This window comes from Symsagittifera roscoffensis, chromosome 9, assembly GCF_963678635.1.
Source record: "Symsagittifera roscoffensis chromosome 9, txSymRosc1.1, whole genome shotgun sequence".
NCBI classification, from domain to species: domain Eukaryota; kingdom Metazoa; phylum Xenacoelomorpha; order Acoela; family Convolutidae; genus Symsagittifera; species Symsagittifera roscoffensis.
Window position 1 is genome coordinate 12,174,512 of NC_087070.1, and position 17,612 is coordinate 12,192,123.

The following is a 17,612-nucleotide window of genomic DNA, read 5'->3' on the forward strand; positions in this document are numbered from 1 at the left end:
GTAAATTTTATGACTAACCTCTCGAAAAAATCCCTTATATTTGATTGTAACCGATTTTAAGCGATTATACTGGCATAAAAATATACGAAAAATAATCTATTTTTCATGGATTATAATCGATTTTAACGGATTATAATGGATTATATTGATATAAAAAATAATGGATGCTATTCAGGGGCGGATGTAGGATTTTCTCGAGGGGGGTGCGGATTTTCAAAAAATTTTCGAAAATTTTGAAAAAACAGTCCAAAACAGCGTTTTCAGGCACTTTTTGGCAAATTGCGTTTTTTTTTGGGCGCCTTTAGAAAAATTTTAGGGTCGATCGGCGCCCAAAATGGATTTCTTAAAAGTACCAAAAGGAGGGACCCTTTGGGTCAAAAAGGGGTCGAGTCCCCGCCCCCTTCCCCCTCTTAAAACCGCCCCTGATTGTAATCCTTTTTAATTCGATTATAATCGATTATTTTTCACGAAATTTATTGAGACAGACCACGAAAATTCAATATAATCGATTATTATTCATGGAATTCCGGTGCGGGAACCCACTGGTTGCTGAGGCGGTCAAACCCGGAGAGAAAAGCTTCCGCTCCACTACGCTCCCTCCCCCCTAAATCCGTCCCTGTTTTTGTGAATCGCAGATACAACAGTTATTATTTTATGAAATCAATTTTTGGCTGATTCAATTGTAAACATTTATTACAAGAAGAGTATGACTAGCACTCTTCCACAATGAACGGAAATGGCAATAGTTTTTTTTAAACATTACGAGGCCAAACTGTGCACTGGATAGGCGCCCAATTTTGTGTCTCTATGTTTCTGTATTCCCCTATATAAGTCTTTAAACAAGTTAAAATTTTGTCGGAACGATCAAAGGAAAGTAAAGAACAAAAGAAGAACAAAGGGAGCGTCCTTGTTGCGGAATCCACAGCCTGGCCACGTAATGAATGAAAAGCAGGTAAGATGTGATAAAAGGATCCCCGTTAAAACCAAGCGTGAGAGAGAGATAACAAATTACATCAATTTTAGGCGAACACGGCAAATAATTAACTCAACATGCGCCGGTCGGCTGTTTTAAAGTTTTTCTCAAACGTAAATAACATGCCTCATTCGCGAAACTTATTTGATCCTTTAATTGACATCATCAAAGCACTAAATTACCCGGTTTGACATCCATACACCGAAAAAGCTTATCAGACAATACCATACATCATGTGAATTTTCGTACAACTTCGTACAATTTTCGTACAACTTCGTACAATTTTCATACAACTTCGAAAAATGGTTAAAAAAAGATATAAACTAATTTCTGCGTTGTTTGATTCTAATGAAAAAGTCTGGTGATGAAAAAACCAAAAAAAAAATGATTATTATACAATTCCTATTATGGAAATTATATGACTAGCACATAAAATTTTGAAATTGCCCCTTTTTTCAGTCGCAAATCGAATTTTGCACTCAAACAAAGATTTTCCAAAAAAACTTCTTTGCACACAAAATATAATTGTGTTGGATTTTTTCCTTTTGGCTCAATAATTTTTAAAAAAACGCTGAAAACTCGTCTTTCTTTTGTATGGCATAATTATGTATGTCTTGCCAATGTCTGATAATTAAAAAATTCAAAGTTTAATAATAATCATCGTTGAAAATTTTGCCAAAATTTTAAATTTTGTTAGTTCCGTTACATCATTTGTGAAGGACAGCTGTAAGACCATTCAGGTCATTTTCCAGGCATTGTAAATGCAAAATTGTCCAATCTTTGGTGCTTTGAATAAACCAAGGTCTTTGTCAAATGCGCTCGGTTACGAACATAAACCAAAGTTTTTCAAAAACTTAATTTGGAAAAAAATCAAGTTTTTGTTTTATGGAAAGAAAACGTATCCTACAATTTTCATATATGAAAAAATGCTTGTCATAGAGATTTCAAACAATTTTTTGTACGTATGGAATTGTACGGAACTGTATGGCAAGAGTTTTTTCATATTTGGAAATTGTATGACAAAAAGTTTTGGTCAACCCGTGTAAACAATTTGAAGCACTCTAATTACTTTATAGACCCATTTACTTTATTCGGATCCCTCTATTACAAAAGGATTGTTGTCAAAAAACAGACAACTTTTATTTCATATCGGTCAAAACTAGACGATTTAATAATTTTCAATCAAAATTCAGAACAGAGAGCAAATTCAGGAAAAAAAGTTACTAGTTTTTGGTTTTTTTATAAGTTTGCTTCTTGTTCTCAACTTTGATTGGTTAATATAGTAGTTATCTATTTTATGACGTACCATTTTACAACTTGTCTACTTCTTGCTATTTAACCATCACATATGTACCAAAAGTTACTGACAAACTTTTTTTCATATAAAAATCACATGAATTGACAAACGTAATTTTCACATTACAACTACATAAACCGCCATGTGTAATTTTCACATAAAATCACATAAATTGACAACTAAAATGTTCACAGGAAAACAACAAAAGGACAAATTTAATGTTCACATAAAAATCACATAAAATGAAAAAGTAAATTTTACATAAAAATTACATAAAATGGCAAACGTTATTTTCATATAAAAATCCCATAAATTTGACAAACGTAATTTTCACATAACAATTACATAAAATGTCATGCTTAATTTTCACATAAAATCATATAAATTTGACAAACGTAATTTTCACGCAACAATTACATAAAATGTCATGCATAATTTTCACATAAAATCACATAAATTGACAACTTAAATGTACACAAAAAAACAACAAAAGAAACATTGTAAATTTCAATTAAAAATCACATAAAACGAAAACGTAAATTTCTTCTAAAAAATCATATAAAATGACATACGTAATTTTAACATCAAAATCCCATAAATTGACAAAAAAAAACTTCACAAAAAAAATCACATAAATTGAAAACGTAGTTTTCACATAAAAATCACATAAAATGAAAACCCGGGTTGATCTCCATAAACCGAAAATTACATTTCCCCACACCAAAAATGCTTATCATACAATTGCCTACATCAAATGTATGGAAAAATGCTAATCATACAATTTTTTTAAAAAATTTCCAAGTAAAATTGAAATTGCCCCAAAAATTTTTTCGGTTTTTTTTTCAACCTTAAATCGAATTTTGTACTCAAACAAACATTTTTCAGAAAAAAATTTGCATGCATAACGTAGTCCACGATGCACAACAATTGGAGTTTTTTTCCGTTTCTCTGGATAACTTTTTTTAAACAGGCTAAAAACTCCTGTTTTTTTTGTATGGCATGTTTATATACCCTTGATCAATGTTTGATAAGTTGAAAATTCAATTTAAAAAAAATCATCTTTGAAAAATTTTGCCAAAACTCGAAAGTTTGATGCTTTCACTATATCATTTATGAAGTAATCACTTTTACAATTCAGATCGTTTCCAATGCATTGTCAATGACAGACGATCAACCTTTTGGGAACTCTAGTGTTGAGTACACCATGGGTTTAGTCATTTGTGTTCGGTCACGATCACATCACAAAAATTTGAGAAATAAAATTTAGAAAAAATCAATTTTTTGGTTTATGAAAAAATGCTTATCCTACACTTTTCATTTATGAAAAAATGCTTTTCCGAGAGTTTTTCTTAACAATTTTCTGAGTCTATGAAACTGTAGGAAATTGAAAGATAAGCATTTTTTCATAAATGGAAATTGTAGGATAAGCATTTTTGGTCAACCCGGGAACGTAATTTTCACATAAAAATCACATAAAATGACTAACGTAATTTTAACATCAAAATCACATAAGTTGATAAACGTAATTTTTACATAAAAATCACATGAAATGACAACGTAATTTTCACATAAGAATCCCATAAAATGACAAAAGTATATTTTACATAAGAATCACCTAAAATGATAAGCTTACTTTTTTGTGTGGAAATTGCGGCCTTGTTTTTCAGAGAGATTTTATCGATTTTATCTTATAAAAACTAAAAAATCCTAATACTGACTTTAACACAAAACACTCATTTTGGTTTGTGGAACTTTCGTTAAGAAACTGAGTCTAGAGACAATATTTTGTATTAAAAAATATAATTTCTATATGTGGTCGTTTATTTTGAGGTATATACTCATCCTACCTGTGGCTCTGTTCATCTTTATGCAGTTTGTCAATGTGTGTTTTCTTGAACTATATGGTTGAGTTATTTGGACCTTTTGACAAAGAAAAGTTAACAACGAAAAGTGAAACAATTACTTCTTGTGCTTTCTAAAATTGTTTATTCTACGCTTCTTGAACCTGTTGGTTCTCGTTTTCTTGAACAAAAGAATAGAACGCCTTCTAAGTTTAGTTTTTGTATCGATGCTGCAAAAACAACGATATTCACGAGAGCGAAAAATATTATATAATAAACTATATCAAACATAAATCTAAACATGTTTAAAATGCAATAAGAAACGTGTTATCTCAGATAAACAAAACCAGCTCGAGCGCAAACAATAAGTCCGAACAAAAATGAGAAAGAGATAATTCCAAAACAGCATGTATATTTTGGATGGCAGTTGTCTAAGAAATCTCTAAGGACTCCCCTGATTCAATCAAAAGGTAAGATGTTCGATGCCCATCAGGATCTAACCTCGTTGCCTGAAGGCGTTAGGCATCACATCCTGGCTCAGAAAATAAACAATAAAGTATGTTGCAAAATAGTTCTTACTAGAGTGCGTCGAACCGCTTTACCTTTTGCATGCAAACTTACAAGCACATCCAGTTGACATTTACCACTTTAAATCTGTAATATAAAAGCTGGATCTACTATACAATTGCCCCCTCCCACCCTTTCAAGAAAGGAGGCAATTGTTAAGTATACTTAACAATTGCCTCCTTTCTTGAAAGGGTGGGAGGGGGCAATTTTGTTGCAATCTGATAAGTCGAAAAGTCGACAACTTAATCTATAGATTAAGTTGTCGAATTTTCGACTTATCAGATTGCAACAAAATTCGAAGTTTAAACAACTCTTTAAAGCTAATTTTTCCGCTTTTATTTATGGTGGCAATTCTTTAGTAGATACCAAAGGAATGGTGATTTTGAACTAGATGCGTAAAAGCCAGTAGTTTATTGAACATACTGACAATTACTATTGAGTGAAGTTATCTAGTGCCCCCCGGCATTATAGTTACGTGGGTTGATAAAAATGGAATCTACAGAAGATAATTTTTATTGACAGTCTCGATGTATTATTATTTGTGATCAACAACCACATGGCCTTGACCTCTCTCGCTGTCCGTTCAGATCTCCACGCAAGTCCCCTTTTTTCCCGTCCATTTCACGATTCTCTTCCTCTCTGTCAAGCATCATTTTGACAAGCCCTTCGAATGATTCTTTCACGCCCACACCCGACTTTGCCGAAGTTTGGAACCAAGTGTCGAAGTTTTCGCTCTCGCACAAAAAGGACCAGCTTTCGTCGGGCATGCTTGCCAAATCACACTTAGTCCCTACGATGACAAACGGGGTATTGTCGGGAAGAAAATTCGAACTTCTTTGGCGCCATTCTTTCACGTGGGTCAAAGATGTGTCGTCAATGAGGCTGAAGCAGATCATGACCCCAGACGCGCCTCGAAAGAAGTTGGAGGTGACTTCTTTGCTTCCCGCGCGTTGGCCCATCAGATCCCAAAACTGAAGTTTAACTAGTTTTCCCTCGAATAAAATCTCTTTGTACACAAAATCAGCACCTATCGTAGGCTTGTAGTTGTCACTGTAATGGTCTGAAAAGAAAACCTATTACACAAGGTAATGAGGATTATTTATTCTAGGTTTTGTGTATCCATAACAAAAAAATGTCAATTTTGGCGTTTTTATTAACAACATCCCCTCTGGAAAAAGTCTCCAGCCGTAGTTTTCTGTATGCGTATTTTTCGATAATATAAAAATCGTCTTTTGAGCACAAAATTTCTGAATTCCTCCCGCGTTTTTTTTTATTCTGCGCCGCAAATAATTTGCTTGAAGTATTTGCATTACACTTTTAAAAAGAAATTTTTGTGAAGAAAATATCTCTTTATACTTTTTGTATATCTGTTGAGAAGACAAGTTTTTCCTGTCCTCCCATCCCCGGCAATTGCCACTTTGAACAGCCTGGATTCCGTCGGCTCTGCACTACCGGCTCTGTTGCTTGACTGCATCTAGTTAAAATTTCCCGGCTGTCAAATAAGACAAAAATATCACCATCAACTGAAGTTTTTATTTCGCAATGTAATAAATAATTAAATTCTGGTAATCATTATTTGATAAATTCAGCTTGCGAATGTAGTTTGACATGAGCTAATTGGTATGTTTGTAACTATGCAAGATAAACAATTATAAGCCAAATTTGTAAATTATTTCAAATATCATTTGTATCAGTTGTTAGAAATTATTTGTCATTGACATTAGAACAAAGGAAGCCTCTATCGTCTGTATGAACAGACACCAACTGAAAGATTTCTAATCGACAAAAAAACTTGGCTGGCGATTTTCTTTAAATAGGATGATCCCTATTCATTTTAATAATTGATTAAAGTTTGATAAGTTTGGTCTTTTTCTCGTTTTCGTCCAAATGAGAAAGCGAAAAATAGATCAGATATCAAACTAGACGAAAATAAGTTTTCTTCAACTTCAAAAAATATATGAGTCAAAATGAAGTCACGCTTTTGGATAATTATTTAAATTAACTTGCATAATCATTGCCTAAACTTTTTCCTTTGCAAGAAGCTTTGCGAGACTTTTATTCTAGTTCCACTATGGTCGAGTAGTGGAATATAAGTATTGACGATTCCTGAAAGGGAACAGATTTCTTACTAGATTCTCACTTGATGTTGTAATTCCGTTGTTTATTGCACTGCATAGCTGAAACCTAAACCTGAAATACAGCTCGATAAAGGTTTTTGAACTAAAAATCTATCAAATTTCTGGAAAATAATAAGGATATCCGGTTGCTGTGCAAGTAGCATTGAATGTTCCGACCACTTTCTCAGAAAAATGTTCAACTTTTTTTTCTTCAAGTCAGTATTTGTTCTTGTAGCCGTGTGATGATAGAAGTATACAAACCCGTAGAAATTCATTTAATTAGGCATTAATGACTACAATTGTCTTCAAAAAATATATACAAAAAGATGCAATTTTTTTTTTCAAAAACTTCTTTAAAATTTTTTTATTCTTCAATTTTTGCATTAAGTTTTTTTGCCAGAGAAGCGCTAAGTAAAGCTTCCAAAACTACGCGGGTTGAGTTCACATTGAAAATAAGCACTACCGACGAAGTGTTCCAGAAACCATTTATCGTCAATAGTTTATTTAGGAGAGTAATATTATACAGACAGGTAAACAATAAACCGCATGTAAAAATCAAACCCACCAAGGATCATGCAAAAAGCTATGCAGCTTATCGAGGCATGACCCTGAAAAAACCTATGACAGAAGTTGCGAGATAGTATCCGACTTGATGATTCAAAAAAATAAATCTAGAAGATCTCCATTATCTTTAACAAACAAAGAAAACAATTTTTTGAAATGCCCATTTAGCTGATGCTTTGTTAATTGGTTTAGGTTATCTGGTATCAGCTCGTTTGATTTCAAAAAATTATAACATTTAAGAGACACATTTTTCCATGAACGTTGCATTATTTGTGTTCTAGTTTTCATGCTTGGTAAAGTTTTTGCCACAGAGGCCCGAGTAACCCGACGAGTATTCAGAGATTCCAAATTAAAAGTTTCAAGGGGAGTTTTACCACGAAGTTGATTAAAAGTTTCTTTGAATATTTGTCTGAAATATAAGTCAAAAACGGTGTCAATCTCAAACGAAAGTAGGATATATGTGTTGAGGACAGACGAGCTCAATGCCAGACTAGTGAAATACCAGACCAAACTCAAGGTCAGACTTGAGCAATAGAAACCTAATTAAAGGTCAACTGGTATAAAACTCAATGCACTCAGACAAGGTCAACTGGTCTGCTGGTATTTGATAAACTAATTAATTAACTGGTAATTAATTAACTGGTACTATTTGATGCTCAGTTTGTCGTGTCATTTTAAAAACACAATCTCAATTCATTCTTCAACAATCAGTATCTCTTCTCTCTCCTCAGTTGAAATCTCAGATAACTCTCAAACCTCTATCCCCTAGTCCTACTTGCTCTAACTCTGAATCTTAACATGTTATGGGCCCAGATTTCTAAACTTTTTGATTTAATAATTATTTGATTTCTGTCAGAGTTTTTTTTTTAGCTTTTATCTAGCCTTTAGCAAAGCAGAGATGGACTTGAAACTGGCTGGATTCAGTGGAAAGTCTGAAGATTTTCCAGCTTGGTCGACGAAGTTTGTGGCACTGATGCATACCAAAGGCCTGTTCAGGACTGTGATGGGCAATGACGATCTACCAGAAGCTGAACCTACGCTACCTGAGAATCCGAATGCTGACCAGATGACGGCGTACAACACCAAGATGCAGGAGCGAGCTGTGCTGATCCAGCAGAGGAAAGACAACCGAAACACAGTGTGGTCACATCTAGCTCTGGTCCTGAACAACACCACACTGATGTACATCAAGAACGACTGCGTGGCTGCGGATGGCTATGGCGATGGGACGAAGGCCTGGAGACTGCTGCAAGAGAAGTTTTGCAGTGTGGAGAGGCCTACAGTGGTCAGTCTAGTAGGCCAGCTTGCGAAGCTGCGCCTAGGATCAGAGGAGGATCTCGATGACTACTTCGTTCGAAGTCAAGAGCTGATGACGCGGCTGAGTGAAGCTGGGGAAGCAATTACGGACACACTCTTCAATGCGCTCGTGATCAACGGACTGCCTGACAGCTTTGAGCATTTCGTGGTGCAGGAGAGCTTCCAGCCGGCCAAGACTTTTACAGAGCTGAGAACGAGGTTGAGGAACTATGATGACTCGAGACGAGCTCGATGTGGAGAGAAGACTGGGAATGGACACATAGCTATGCAAGCTGTGAGGAAGAAGAAAGGAGCGTCGGGTGGTGGCTGTTTTGTGTGCGGTCAGAAGGGTCATTTGGCAAGAGATTGCAGATCCAGAAGTGACAGTGGTCAATCTGGTGCTCGAGGCAGTGGCTCGAATGAAGCAAGTGGTCCAACTTCAAGGAAGCAAGGGTGCTTCAAGTGTGGACAACAAGGACACTTTGCAAGGGACTGCAAGCAGGCAAAGACAGGGTTCTTCAGTTGTTGTGCAACAACCTCAATGAAGGGAGATGATCTCATTGTGGATACGGGATGCACCGATCATGTAGTGCGCGACAAGGCTGTCTTCTCAAGCTTTGAGAAATGGGATGAGGGGACAACAGTTGAGAATCCGAACGGTACAATATCAAAGATTGAGGGCATAGGCTCGGTGGAAGTGGACATACGAGACTGTCAAGATGTGACGAGGAGCTACACTTTCCACAATGTGCTGTTTGTGCCGAGCTACAACGTGAATCTGATGAGTGTGAGCTCAGCAATAGCTAGAGGGTCTAGTTTCAGCTTTACATCAGACTCTTCTCATCTTGTGGCACCGGATGGTCGACGGCTACCAGTGAAGCAGCGCGGCAAGCTTTTCTTCCTGGAGTGCAAGTTCAAGAGGAACGCGATGACTCTAGCTACGAAAGCGAAGATGGAGACAAGTAGTGCAATGCTGTGGCACCGAAGGCTGGGGCATCTCAACAAGCATGATCTAATATCAGTTGTTGATGTCGGCGAGCTAGGGTTCTGCGAAGTGTGCACAGCTTCGAAGATGCACGAAGTAGCAATGCCAAAGAAGACAGAGAACAGGGCAACTGCAGTGGGGCAGCGGGTCTTCAGCGACATCCAGGGACCATTTGAAGTTGCGAGCATGCATGGAGCGCGCTATGCCGTGAGCTTCATTGATGACTTCAGCCGTCTGGCAGTGGTCAAGTACCTGGTTAAGAAGAGCGATACTCTTTCGAAGTTCAAAGACTTTGTAGCTGAGCACGGAACACCGAAGTGCTTGAGAACTGACAACGGAGTATGGGTGGATGATATCATCATTGGCTGCAAACTGCAAGCAGAAGTTGACAGGGTGAGGGACCGATTCACTGACCGATTCAAGATGGATGATCGCGGTCCATTAGCCTGGTTTTTGAAAATGCAGGTCAAACGGGCACCTGGTTCTGTCACTGTGAATCAGTCTCGCTACATTGAAGACTGCTTGGAGCGCTTTGGGTTGGCTGACTGCAAACCAGTAGGGACACCAGCTGATATCAGCACTCAGTTGACGAAGAAGGACTGCCCTGGAGCGGGCTCAGAAGAAGCAGTGGCAATGCAGCGTGAGGACTACAGAGGCATAGTGGGCTCGTTATTGTACATAGCCAAGCAAACGAGGCCAGACATCCTAGCTACTGTGACTCAACTTTCACGGTTTCTGGAGAATCCTGGGAGAACACACTGGGTGGCTGCTAAGAGAGTACTGCGATACCTGAAAGGAACCAAAGATCTGGAGCTGTGCTACATCAAAGATCCTGATGGGTTCAACCTTTATGGTTCAGCAGATGCTGACTGGGCTGGTGACGTTGATGACAGAAGGTCAACAACAGGCTACAGTTTTCATGTGCAGCGGTCAGGAGCAGCAATCAGCTGGAGTACCAAGAAGCAACCTACTGCAGCAATATCTACCAGCGAAGCTGAGTATCAAGCAATGGCAGCGGCTGTTCAGGAAGGCCTCTACTTACGATCCCTACTCAATGAGATGGATATGACGTGTGATGGTCCAACTGTGATCAACGAGGACAACCAGAGCTGCATCAAGATGTGCAAAAATCCCGTAATGCAGAAGCGTACAAAGCACATTGATGTCAAGTATCACTTTGTCCGAGAGCGGGTCGAGGATGGAACATTTGCGCTCGAGTACTGTCCAACCGAAAACATGGAGGCTGACTTGTTGACGAAATCCCTGAGCAAGGCAAAGGTGGATCAACATCGTCGAACGCTGATGGGTTGCAGCCTGACATTGGACAAAGCCAATTCAGCCTGAGTGGGGGTGTTGAGGACAGACGAGCTCAATGCCAGACTAGTGAAATACCAGACCAAACTCAAGGTCAGACTTGAGCAATAGAAACCTAATTAAAGGTCAACTGGTATAAAACTCAATGCACTCAGACAAGGTCAACTGGTCTGCTGGTATTTGATAAACTAATTAATTAACTGGTAATTAATTAACTGGTACTATTTGATGCTCAGTTTGTCGTGTCATTTTAAAAACACAATCTCAATTCATTCTTCAACAATCAGTATCTCTTCTCTCTCCTCAGTTGAAATCTCAGATAACTCTCAAACCTCTATCCCCTAGTCCTACTTGCTCTAACTCTGAATCTTAACAATATGAGGCATGCTCAAATTTTCTCTTGAAACAAATAGTTTTAAAAATACGTTTTTGCATCACAAATATTTTTTCTAATAGGCTTTTTGATGTTGCACTAAATGCAATTAAACCGTAGGAAATGAGTGGCTTTGCATAGCAGTTATAAAATTTAACCAGCTTTTTTTTCGAGAAATAGTTACTACCCTTGAATAGTAAACCGTTAAATTTAGCTAATTTACCACAAACGTTATTAATATGACATTCAAATTTGAGTCTGTTGTCCATTTGAATTCCTAAATACCTAAAATCAGAAACCTCGGCGAGTACTTTATTATCAAAAGAAAATTTTTCATTCAAGTTATCCCGTCCAAACTTCATTATTTTGCACTTCTTTTGATTTATGAGCAGTTTGTTCCTATTGCACCAATTACATATTTTATTTAATTCTGTCTGGAACTTCGTTTTGGATGCAATTTTTTGAGCATTAACTACCGTTGTATCATCTGCAAATAATGTTAGCTTAACGTTGCTGGCCGACGGCATATCATTTATGTATAAAAGGAACAGAAATGGCCCGAAAACTGAACCTTGCGGAACACCTTTTGTACATTCTAGCATATTCGAGACTGATTGATTCGAGTAAACATATTGTTTTCTCCCTGTAAGTTAGTTTGTCATTAACTTGTAAATTTTTCCTCTGAACCCATATTGATAAAGTTTGTCAAGCAAAATTTTCCGATAAACTGTATCAAATGCTTTTTTCAAATCAATAAAGCAGGAGTAACCAAATTTTTTATTATCAATTGATTCACGAAAAAATTCAGTAATGGACAAAATGGCATGAGTACAGGTATGATTACTTCGAAATCCAAACTGATGCTTATCAATCAAGTTGTTTTTAGCTGCAAAATTAGATATGCGCTTGAAAATTAGTTTTTCAAAAAGTTTACTTATACAAGACAACAAACTAATTGGACGGTAGTTATCGGGTTCAGTTTTGTCGCCATTTTTATACAATGGTAAAATTTTTGCAATTTTGAGAAAATTAGAAAAACACTCTTTTTCGAAGCAGATATTGAAAAAATGCATTTTCTCATTTTCATCATTTTCTTGATTTTCAGATTAATCCATGGGTGGTTGTTTTTATTCTTTTTTTCGAATTTTTTTTAAGCAATACTTTGAAAATTGATCAATCAAGATTTGGGTCATTTCAATGATGTAATGGTCAGGATCATCATCATTAATTTTGTTCAATCGACGTTTTAGCGAAAATAAAAATTTTAAACAATAATCATCATTCAGTAGTAAATCATAGTTGAAATCCGAATAATAAGAATCCACGTTTTGCTTTTCTGAAACAATTTCAGGTCACACATAAGTCCATAATGGTCACTAATAGTACAATTTATTGTTGTTACCTGAGTTTCCTCCGCCGCAATTATATGGTCAATGCATGTACTTGATGATTTAGTTATTCTAGTTGGCTCGATATTTTGAACCTCTAAATCAAAAGAAAGCAGAAGATTTTTGTAGTCAAAAAAGTTGCGCTGGTTAACTATAATATCGACATTTTAATCACCCATTAGCAAAATTTCACCACTTAATGCTTTCAATTCAAGCAATAAATCTTCAAATAAATTCAAACAAATTTCTTGTTTGAGATTTGGTGGACGATATATTATGCAAACATTTAGTGTAGTGTGATCGACAAAACACATTTTGATAACGAGGTGCTCCAAACTGACTGGTATTTTAAAATAACTATAGTTAGGGCCAGTTTAATAAAAGCTGCAACGCCCCCACCTCTAGCGTTTACGCGGTTTGCACAGACAATATTGTCATAACCTTCTAAGTTATATATGCCAATAGGATCATTGTCTGAGAGCCATGTTTCAGTCAGACCGATTAATGCAGGCTTGTTATCAAAGGATTCAATTAAAACTGATAATTGGTCATGATGGGCTCTTATAGATTGAACATTTAGGAAAAATGCTGTTTGCGTTGTTGTCAGGTCAGTCATATCTCGCAAAAGGTTTTTTCTAATGAAACAAAAGAGATTTACGGCAAAAAACTGTAAATAGAGTTGAAATGCTTTTGCCACTAATCAGAATCGTTTTCATGATTATTATTTCCGTTGTTGACGAATTTTATTGTGGAGAATCTCTTTGATGTGATTCCACAAATTGCACCAATTTGACGGGATCCGATACCTTACTGTACAATTCATCAATCAGATCATTTCTTTCCACATTATTTGGGGTTATTTCTCTGTCACGTTTCCTCACTGAAACAATAGAAGGGCGAGAAAAGTTGTTTTGTATATTTTGTATCACACGAGGATTTTGTTCTCTAGCATTATTTGCCTGTCTTGCCATCATTGGATTCTTGTTTTTGAAAATTTGATCAGCATCCTTAATATCAACTAAGTTGTGCCTTTGAAATCCACCATCTGCTTTCGAAACGAAAATTTGAGGAGCACAATTATATGTAACTGTGTACATTCCCAAACCCCGAGAATAATCAAGAAGCTCTGAACCGCGCTGAGTAAGTCTCTCTGTTATATACACTGGTTGCTTATTTACAGGGTGCAAAAAAAACTTTCAATAATTTTTTCCTGCCATAAATTCTGTTTTTTATATCAAAGTAGACAAATTTCACTATAACCATACATTTTTGGTTTTGACTCACAGGGTCGAGGGGATGGCATGCCTTCAGGTCGTAGCTGTTCACCTCCACGCCCATAACTTCGTTAAAAAAGGTCAGGAAATCTTGGGTAAAGTTTCCGGATCGTAAAGGTAAATTTTGCAAAATAATACAATCTTTTGAGCTATATCTTTCCATTTCATTATTTTTTTTCTCTAGAAAATGCACCCGATTTTGCAATTCAACAATGATATTGTCCTTACCTTTTACATTCTCAATTAGCCCTTGTAATAGGCCTTTCAATATAGGATCAATATTTACTGTATCTTTTATTTCATCGAATAAAAAATTGAGATTTGCCATTGAATAAGTTTGCGATGTTTTAAATTCGTGGCAAGCAAAAAGAGCAGTTTAGAACCGACTGTTTCTCATTGAAGGTCACTACACGATACACAGTTTATATATCTCTCTCCACATTTAGAACTGCTGTATCAGAGCTGCAAAAAACCTATAGTTAAATGAAAAACACTCAACCCAGTCAGATGATTGTTTGTGGTACCTGATTTAGCGTGGAAAAAGAACTTTTATCTTATGGAACTTCTGACTTGGCGAATTCCCTTCCCACTTTCAACCATCGCAGCGAAAACTGAAAAAATATATATAAGTAATAGTTTTTTTTTCAACCTGCTTCTGATGACAACACAATCATCATGGTGCTGCTAGGCTGCTAGGCTAACTCGCATAATTACACACCAGAAGTAAAGATTGATTCTTTAATTATTTCACCCGCGATCAAGAGCGTCAACTTTTTTCACTCATTCTTGTGGAGATTTGGGATTCCGCTACATTTTGTTGAGTATATGTTACACTTTTCACGGTTTGCCTTGTCAACACGTGTTTTTGTGCTTCCGATTTGTATTGTTGCTTGAAATTGTCCATGAAATATTGTGTAACTGTTTGCCAGGTTTTTAGTTTCATTGATGAGTAAGTGTTCTTTATTATTTTAAAAATCTAAAGTTTATCTGATCCTTAAATTTACAATGGGTCCGTTTAAGTCATCTTCGGTTATTTCTGCTGAAATTCTAATTTCGAAAGCTCTGAGGTTGCCATCACTGTGAAGTTCTCTCTTGGTCTGTCTTCCAATCCGTTTTTGGATGTAAGCTCTGCGTATTACACTGAGTCGATTGCGTCTAGCTCGACCTCTCCTTTGTCAACTTTTTTTGATCAATTCTTGCGGATAGTTAACTTTACTTGATTAGCATATTTTCGCAATAAATAGATTGCTACCAGGGTTAAATCTTTCTGCAGGGCATATTTATCTATGATTCTGCCTAAATTAGCTGCTGCATTTGTATATGTTTTTTCTACCGGAGCTTTGAGGGCCCCGGTGTAAAGTTTCCGTCTTCTTCTCATTTGACTGCGACCTCGGTGACTTGATTAATTTTGATGACCGCGGTCTTGATGTTGGATTTACCTGATAGGTTTTTGTATTATCTTTTTCACTGGTGTCGAAGGACAAAATGGATTGTTCTTCATCGTTCTGTTGTTTTCCGCGCATGCCTTTCCCTCTTGTGATCGCATTTTCATATGCGTCCTGTGGTGAGCTTATTTCCGCCAGTAGTTCTTTCGTTCTCGTCTGATAGTTCATATGTGCTGCAAACATGTCTTTTGCTTACTCTTCTTCCCTGTCTCCACATTCTCTCCGATTGCCAACTTAGCGTGGAATGGTTTCCCTTTCTTTTTTCCCTCATATTAGCTTGTTTTTTTTTTGAATTACTTGTTAATAAAAAGGTTCTTTTTTTTTAGAAGTTCAATCTTGTTTCCGATTGTAGTTCAAAGCTTGATCTATCTGTTTTGTTGATTTCGTTTTTAGCCTCTGACACCAAAACATATGAGTGAGTAGCTCCGTACCTATGTTTCTGCATCATCCCAGTCAACTGAGTTGCACAGTACGCCTTTCTTTCTTGCTTTTGGTATGATGTTCTCCCAGGATTCTCTCTTCACCTTATTTCTGAGTTACATGTTCTTTTTTTGTGCTTCTGTTTCTCGCTGCTTTTTAACTTTGTACTTTGTACATGGCTTTCGTTGGGTCAAAGAGTGTGGGTTTGTCTTTCAGTAAATGTCTAATGTCAATCCCGATTTTTGCCCTCATGGCCATTTCTGCTTTGGCTGACAATTTTTACCATTCTAGAAAAAGTTCTGCCGATGTGCGTTGCCAGAATGAAACATTGCACAGTGGGTACTTGTAATTCACAGGCTGCGCCTTGTCGTATGGGTAATGATATAACTCTAGACTCCGATCAGAAGCAACGAACTGAAGTTCTATATCTCAATAAAAGAAGCGACTGTTCTATGCCGTTCATTTTTCAACTCACTTTTTTTATAGCTAGTTTTCCTTCTGAACCGTTTTGGTACTAAGTTTTCAAGGTCGTCTGACCATCCATATAATATAAATGCATGTCAAATATAAATAGTTGAAGCTCATCGTTTGATCTATCCGGCGGATGACACATGCATATTAATGCATCGTATTATTGAAGCTTTTTTTCCCGGAGACAAAAATCAACTGTAAGAAAAAAACTCCACATAATCATTTAACGATGAAACTTTCAAACCATGAAGAAAAATAGAAACCACTGCAAAATTTTTTTTTGAAGTTTCAGACTTTTTATCTCTAATTCATTCATGGCACAACTTTGTTCAAGTCATAAGTTCTGTACACCAATCTATCAAAATGACCGGATTATAACTGCTATTTACTCGCACGATTTACACAATTAATAGGAATAAGGTTAAGTGTTAAGTATACTGACAATCATCTTAAGAACGAATTAGAACGATAAGCGACTCGGTTCTTAGAGAGTTAACAGAGAAATAGTTATCACTGAAATTGAGATCAGTGTTGAATTTCAAAATAATTTACTTCAAGATTAATTAAACTAAGTTGATCATATTGGATTTCATCTAGATTTTGAAGGTCATTGAAAATATTTGAATAGCTATTTTCATCTTCTGAAAAATGTACAGACATTGCCTCATACTCTGCGCAATAATCATTCATATCCAAACTTTTCCAACTTATCCCTATTTATCATTGATTCTAAAGGGGTCCACGCCTGCAGATCCGAGGCCATACTATGTGCTGATTGAAGTCAGAGAAGAGAGTCGAACCTCCCGATGTGGAGGCGCCATCATCTCATCGGAGTTTGTGGTCAGCGCTGCCCACTGTTTTGTTGGAGGTGCGTTTCAACATCATTATTGTGTTGCACTGTTGCGTTGTGTTGAAATTAAACAAAAACAGGGGCCAATCTAAGATTTTCTCAAGGGGGCGGATTTCCGAAAATGTTTTGAAAATTTTGCCGGCTGTTTTTTAGGAGGACCAAATGTATTTTCCGAGCACTCTCAAGATCACTATAAATACCCTATTTTGACAAAATTTTCTGCGCCGCAGAGTAGAAGTAAGTCAAAATGCCGTTTTGAACACTTTTTGGAAAACTAGACCAAAAAGTTGCGTTTTTTTGCTCCCCATCAAAATTAGTGAATATTGTCGCTGAAGGCGCCATTAAAATGATTAGGGGTTGGTCGACGGAAATGAATTGCATAAAATAATACCAAAGGGGGCCTTTTGGTTGGTGAGGGGGTCGAAACTTAATTTCCG

The 17,612-nt window shown here is 36.6% G+C and overlaps 2 protein-coding genes across 2 annotated transcripts in view; both read right to left on the reverse strand.

Moving 5' to 3' along the window:
• LOC134854175 (uncharacterized) overlaps window positions 1–4,252 on the reverse strand; it is a 28,569-nt gene extending 24,317 nt beyond the window's left edge. Inside the window, exon 1 of the mRNA XM_063870324.1 lies at window positions 4,118–4,252. Within this exon, the coding sequence (XP_063726394.1) occupies window positions 4,118–4,133 (16 nt within the window). The 5' untranslated portion in view covers window positions 4,134–4,252. The remainder of the gene's footprint in view (window positions 1–4,117) is intronic.
• A 718-nt stretch (window positions 4,253–4,970) lies between these two features.
• LOC134854519 (ras-related protein Rab-13-like) lies at window positions 4,971–6,305 on the reverse strand. Its single transcript, XM_063870816.1, has 2 exons — window positions 6,035–6,305; window positions 4,971–5,738 (listed from the first exon to the last, which is right to left on the reverse strand). Exons 1-2 carry the CDS (start codon window positions 6,150–6,152, stop codon window positions 5,224–5,226), a joined length of 633 nt encoding a protein of 210 aa, XP_063726886.1. The 5' UTR covers window positions 6,153–6,305; the 3' UTR covers window positions 4,971–5,223.
• Window positions 6,306–17,612: the final 11,307 nt, after the last annotated feature.